Raw genomic sequence first — 7,014 nt, 5'->3', positions numbered from 1 at the left:
CTATTTTGAAGGCCCATGTCTATTTCTATTTTTTCATTCAGATACACTATATGTATGAATTTCGTTTTCAATAGAAGGACTTTTGGCATTTGATAAAATTTTGTGAGAACTTCTCTTTGGGTTCCTCGCTGAACCAATCTCGGACTTATCAAGGTAATCCTTATGGCGTCTACTCTAACTTATCTTCCCTCTTTGGAAGTGACGTCAACCCAAAACTTTGTGATCTGTATCAAGCGATCTGCTCCTAGTAAGGATCACATCATCTTGAGTTCTTTATTTCTTTACGTACTTAATGTTTTTATTTGATTGGTCATCTTATAGATGAATTCAGGAATTGACTTGCGTTTTGGTGAGCCTTGGTGAAACCCGAACATGAATCAAGTACTTAATTAGGATTATCTCTAGGGATAGAATAATCTTGGTTAAGCCTCATCATTCAAGTCCAAACCTAGACATTTATTCATCAAGATTAGCGTCACCATTCAAGTCTAGTATTTCAATCTTTACTTAATTACTTTATTGTCATTTAATTTTTATTACAATTTATTTTATGTTATTTATTTCGAGATACCACAAAACAAAAATATAAAAACATAGTTCTTAGTTAAATAATTACATGAAATCCCTCATTTATTCCTTTGGGAGATGACCTTAACAAGTTTTCGACGACATTGTCAGGAAATAAATGAATTTTTATTTTTATTTGATTAAGAACTTGTAAATGTTTGTAAATAAACTAGCAAATAATTGTAAATAGGTATAGATAATTGTAGATAGATTTTATTAGGAGTAAATAGATTAGTAAAAAATAATTAGAGTAAATAGATTAGTAAAAAATAATTAGAGTAAATAGAGTAGTTGTATATATCTTTTAGATTAGATTTAGGTAGTTAGTTATAAATTAGATTTTAGTAGATGGTAAATATCTTTGATCTAGGTAGTTAGTAAAAATTCTGAAATTGAAAATTTAAATAACATCTACCATATTTTTTAATATTTGATTGATATCTCACTCCTATTTGAAATTTTAAATTTAGTTTTACCTTGTAAATATATTATCTAATTGATTGTAATTTTCAAGATTTTTTAAGTATTTACTAACATATCTTTTATAATTATCTCATCCAATTATCTTGTAAATATTTTTAGAATTTAATTTTTCGTTCCCCTTAATCATCTTTGTTTCAGTGTCTTTAATAAGAATTGATTAAAATGTAATTTTTATCTCCCTAATTTTTAAAATTTAATATTTTAGTCTTCTCATTTTTTAAATGAGACATTTTGTCTCCACTTTTTAAAAATTCTATGATTTTAGTCTCTTTCTTATTTTAGACTTGAATATGTACCTTTTTAATTATTTCTTTTTAATAAATTAAGTTTTTTAGTAATTAAATAATTAAAAAAAAATTGTCATGTAGATAATAAATAAATATATGTTTGTCAACGCTTACTAAGTACATAGATCAACGTTTGAAATTGATCACAAATACTAAAATTGTATATTTTTTAAAAGTGAAAAATAAAATATCTCCATTAAAAAAATGAGGGATTAAAATCATAAAATTTTTAAAAATAAAAGATAAAATATCTCAATTCAGCAATAAAAAAAATTAAAATAACATAGATTGGATCTAGTTATAAGAATAATAGAATACTTGATTAATAAATAACTCACTTTTTAAAAAATATGAAAAGGAAAGTTATATTTTATTATTTAATGACTTGTAGGTTAACTTGAGCAGAAGTTGACACAAGATTATTCAGGTTAACCAATAGTTTTAAATTTGGGTCCACTAAACTATGCTTATTAAAAAAAAAAAAAAAAGTCCACACAGATAGTAACCCTTGCAAAAAAGTAGCGACACTAACTATATTAGTCCGTGATGTACTGGCATGTAGATCGAACGAAGTGGATTAACGTATTTAATTTCAATTTTGTATTTTCACCCACATTTCCTTCCTTGCATTTGCATTTCCTCAAGTCCCAGAATTTTTGGATGTGAGAAAAGAACACAGCGATGACTAATACGATTGTAGGGTTGAAACCCTCACTCTCACTCTCACTCTCAATTCCTCTTTCTCACTCTTTCCCATTCTCTTCTCCCCTTTCTCTCAAACCCCACCCTCTCTTTCTCTCCCCCAAACCACACCCATTTCTCAAATTCGCAAACAACAACAACAACAATGAATTGAGGGAACAGGGTAACACACAGCAACAACAGCAGCAAAAAAAACCACCCAATGGTTCCAAAGAAGAAGAAGAAGAAGAAAAGGTTAACGATTGGAGCAATCAAAGACGAACCATTTTGGGGTTCAATTGGAGGACCCTTTTGGACCCTGACCCCGACAACGTCCTTGCACTTGGATTAACCGGTATTCTCACTTGGGCAAGCGTGCAAGTCCTCTGGCAGCTCTTGTTCATCTCCTTGGCCATTCTCACTGCTGCCATCAAGTACTCTTTCATAGCTGCCCTTCTTGTTTTCATTCTCATTGTCCTTCTTTGAATGTTATTTTTTTTTTATCCGTAGGAATTGAATATGGTGCCGGGTAGTTTACAACATTCACACATCCTTCACAACCAATTGAGCTAGACTCCTTTGGTTCTTTGAAGGGTTTAATTTAATTTCTGTTGACGGTCTACTGGTCACAATTCATGGTAGATATATGACTTTTAAAATAGTTATCGGAAAAAAAAAGTTAGACAAATTTATCATATATGGGGATTTGTGATTTGACGACAATGTAAAATTGGTTTATACTGTGTGTACATAGAGTGTTTACTTTTCTTTGAATTGCTTCTTAGTTCCTCTTCTTCGTGGGGTCTACCGATATTGGATAATGAAATTTTTGGTTTTTTATTTTTTGCATATATATATATATATATCGACCCCACCTAGTGGGATAAGGCGTTGTTGTTGTTTATATATATATATATATATATATATATTTGTAATTGTGGGTTGAGGGTGTTTTTAGATTTTGTATATCGGTTATGGTGTTTGATAGGATAATAATCATGAAAATTCTGATTATATCTGAATAAAATGAATTGAACCTTTATTTGATCACTAACAATATTCTTAGTAGTTTATTTCTATGACTCGTTGTAATCATTATACATTAGCATTTTTTTTCTTCGTTCCATAAATGCATACATTTGTAATTGTGGGTTGGGGGTGTTTTTTGATTTTGTTTACAAGTGATGTTGTCTGATATGGTGACGTTTGTGTGTAAAATGATGGAGAATTTGTTTACCACTTATGGTGATTGATAGGATGATACTCGTGTAATGTGATTGAGAATTGATTAGTATGGCGTATCATAGCTGCTGTTATCCTTCTTTGAATTGCTTCTAGTTCTTCTTGACCATCATCTTCACCAATCACCACCAATGGACACTGCAATTTTGATTTTTTTTTTTTTTTTTGCATATATTTGTAATTGTGGGTTGGGGGGGTTGTTTGGTTTTGTTTAGTGGTTATGGTGTTTGATATGATGATGTTAGTGTGTAATATGATGGAAACTTGATTAGTTGGGTATAGCATAACTGCTATTGTTGTTGTGGGTGTTCTCATTATTAATTTGTCATCCTGCATTCTTTGAATTGCTTCTAGTTCCTCTTCATCATCACCTCCACCACCAATGGACATCCTTCTCTCGTTTTTTTTTCTTCCTTTTTTTACCAGTTATGGTGTTTGTCATGATGATGTTTGTGTGTAATGTGATGAAGAATTGATTAGTCGGGTTTAACATAGCTGCTATTGTTCTTTTGGGTGTTTTCATTATTAATTTGAAATTTGTAGTTACCCTTCTCTGAATAGCTTCTGGCTTGTTTATAGAATGCTTTCTTTATGTTGTGTTTATGTATGTGGGTTGGAATTGTTAGTTTTTGTTTTAATTAGTTATGCAGCTTTTTAGAATGATGTTGATACTTTATATGTAATGAAGAGTTGATTAATTTTGCATAGCTTTCGCTTTTCTTTTTGTTTTCTATTTTCATCATCCTTCTCTAATTTATTCTTGCCTTCATCATTCCATTGGCCAACGCTATTTTTTTTTCTCTGGAACTTTGATTTGTTTTTGTTTGTCAGTTATGTCATTCAATAGAAACAACTTCATATTTAGTTCTTCTATTTTTTGGTTCAGTTTCTTTTTGTTCCTTTTCATTTTGTCGTGCTTTTCTCTGTATATTGAAAACCCTATTGTTTTAGAAGTTTGTATGAATGGATTTTTAAGTATTGGATGTTTTTTTCAGAAGATCCTCCTGATGAAAATAAGAACCTTCCAGAATCTAGATAGATAATGTCATGGTTTTTAACTATTGAAATTGCTCTTCTGTTTTTTTTTTTTTTTTTTTTTTTTTCTGGATCATTTCGTGTTGAGAAAGTAAAGCAATTCCATGAAGAAATGAAATGGAGCAGATTGTTCTGTTGGATGGTTATACTTGGTATAATTTGCTTCCAATTTGTAGTTTGTCAGAATGAATGGACTTTAAGTGCAATTTCTTATTGATATTTGCTGAACCATGAAAGTATGAATGGCAATGAAAAGTGCCTCATCATCTTATTTGAGCTTTTTCATTGCAATACTGGATAAGCCTGTAATAAACAATTGTGCCTGATTGTGGAGCATCACACTTGTGCCAAATGTACTGAAAAAGTTTGCTATTCTCCTTGCCCCCTGATATGAACCTCGTCATCCCCAGTCCCATTGCAGCTTCATTATCTTTGGATTACACAGTATACGATTCTTTGTCATTTTTAGTTTTTTTTTTTCTGGACAATGTTTTTTGAATTTTCCCTGTTTGGTGTTTGTTAGATACTTTAATAAAATGTCTTTATCTATTTAATCATTCTATTTCTATTTCTCTGCAAACCTGTATTTTATAAGTAAAACAAACTAGATGAACCTACTTGATTGGTAACTGGCTACATGGCTAGGATTTAGGGTGCGGATTAGACAATTAAACAGTTCCAAGGATGAATCATTGATAACTCTTAAGATTCGGGAATTTTCATGTTAAAATAGAAGGAAAATTAACAAAAAGGTTGTTTTTCTTTGTGCCTTGCTAAGATTAACACCGGTAAAATGAAAGTATCAACTGCTAGGATAGGTTTTAATTCAAGTTTCATGGCATTCCACTGGAAGTTTTTTGTTGTTACCCCCATGCAGTCTTTCATTGCTGCTCTTATTTGCAATCAGATTACACTTTCCTAATGCAACTTTCTTTTCTTTTCTCTCATACTTTCTTTGAAACTGCTGTCTTGTTTTGTTCCCCATTATGTTATTTGAAATGAAGTTTGTATGCAATGAAGAATTGTTTTTGCAAAGGTTCCTTTATTCTTGTGACTTTTTTTCTGCATATAATGATAAAACTGGGATTTATTATTTTTTTTAATGGCTTTTAAATGTTGGATGGTTATTGTCCAAATTAGCTGAGGTTATGCAAGAGAGTTATGGGGGCTAAAAGCACCTATGGACCTATTTATAGGCTGGGGAATGAATCCTGGTTGTACTTGGGGCCAAAACTCTGGTGTACCAGTAAAACATATGGTCCATTATGGACCATGTCTTGTGACTGGTTATAGAAGATTGTTTCTGTTTTTTTTTTTCCTTTTATTTTTGTCAGCCTTTATTTTTCATATTAAACAATGACCTTGTTACCCTTGGACTGAGTTCAGTGATCTCATCTCCTGCAGCCTACCGACAATTTACTGCCGTGCACTGTCGCTTCTGGCGACGTCATTTTTATTTTTCTTGCTTCTGCTTCTTCTCCCTTCTCCCTCATCTCAGCCACCATCTTCATGGCCACTGAGATCTGTGGATTTCCAAAGTGGGACCTCTCTCAAAGCGCAGTCTCCAACACCACAATAGAATCCGAGAATTAACTTTGTAAATCATGACTCAAATTAAATGTAAGCTTAACATAAAGATTCTAATTAAATCAACCCACACTTATAATCTAGCACTGATCTTGAACCCTAATAAGTCATTATTCCAATTTCCACATCCCAAAATCGTAATTTTTAAGCTATTTAAATAATGCAAATTTAATCTGCAACAAAAGCTAAACCTAGATTTTTCATTATTAAGAATTGAGAATTGGAACACAATCTGATGCTCATCTTCATAGTCTAGTCATCGGGCTTGTGGAGGAGAGAGATGGTGTGGGCGCGTAAGACCTTGCTGAATGCCACGCTTTGTAGTTCGTGAAATCTTCGAAGGGACTTATGTAGTGGTTGTCGATTTGGTTTGTGAGAGTGAGTGCTTGAGAATCAGAGATTGAAAATTCCGAGACCATAGCGATGCTGATGAATGAAGACTCGACGAAAATTGACGCCAGAGGAGTTACACGAATCTTGCTAAAGATAACCAAAAATAGTTCGCATTGGTGAAGCATAAAGGAAGAAGCAAGCAAATCTCAATGGCAGAGGTGAGCAGCAAGCATATCTCACAATAGCAATAATGAGCGACACACAACAAGAGTTTTTTTTTTTTTTAATTGAGCCATGGCCTTAGTTTTGGTATAAAAGAAGAGGGTGGGGGGCTACAGAAGTCATGGCCCCCCAATGTTTTTAAACTTTGATAATATCATATATAAAATTATTTTCTGCTCTCGTCTTCTTAATTCTCTAAGTTCTCTTTATATGAACATATTTTAGTGAAAAATTTCTTCATTTTTTACTTCTCTATTTGACAATTATATTTAGTTTCTCATATACTCTTCTAGCTTCAGTAAGATTGCAAATTTTTTTCATTGTTGTTCTTCCTAGTTGAGTTTCTTTTACTACACTTCTAACATTTTCATCTTGAATTTTTTTATCCTACATGGATTTTTTATTTGTCTAAACATCTAGTTATAATTATTGGCCGCGTAATTGCATCCCAAATGTATGTTCTTTCTTTTTAATGTGTATTAAATGTTTTTACATTGCATTCCATTATTGTGAACATTCTTTTTTCTTTTTCAATTTTTTTGTTGTACTCTTGTTAACTTTCTTTCATATTAACTAG

The 7,014-nt window shown here is 31.7% G+C and overlaps 1 protein-coding gene across 2 annotated transcripts; it reads left to right on the top strand.

The window, feature by feature from the left end:
- The first annotated feature begins 1,892 nt into the window (after positions 1-1,892).
- On the top strand, positions 1,893-6,621 carry LOC114370044. Of its 2 annotated transcripts, none has more exons than XM_028327335.1 (2): positions 1,893-2,452; positions 5,700-6,621. In XM_028327335.1, exons 1-2 carry the CDS (start codon positions 2,019-2,021, stop codon positions 5,872-5,874), a joined length of 609 nt encoding a protein of 202 aa, XP_028183136.1. In that variant the 5' UTR covers positions 1,893-2,018; the 3' UTR covers positions 5,875-6,621. The 2 variants fall into 2 exon arrangements, with proteins under 2 accessions (XP_028183136.1, XP_028183137.1); XM_028327336.1 differs by lacking the exon at positions 5,700-6,621 and adding an exon at positions 2,529-2,858 and having other exon boundaries at positions 1,897-2,452.
- Positions 6,622-7,014: the final 393 nt, after the last annotated feature.

The sequence above is a fragment of the Glycine soja genome, chromosome 10, assembly GCF_004193775.1.
Source record: "Glycine soja cultivar W05 chromosome 10, ASM419377v2, whole genome shotgun sequence".
Classification (NCBI taxonomy): Eukaryota; Viridiplantae; Streptophyta; class Magnoliopsida; order Fabales; family Fabaceae; genus Glycine; species Glycine soja.
This window is presented reverse-complemented; position numbering and strand designations above follow the sequence as displayed.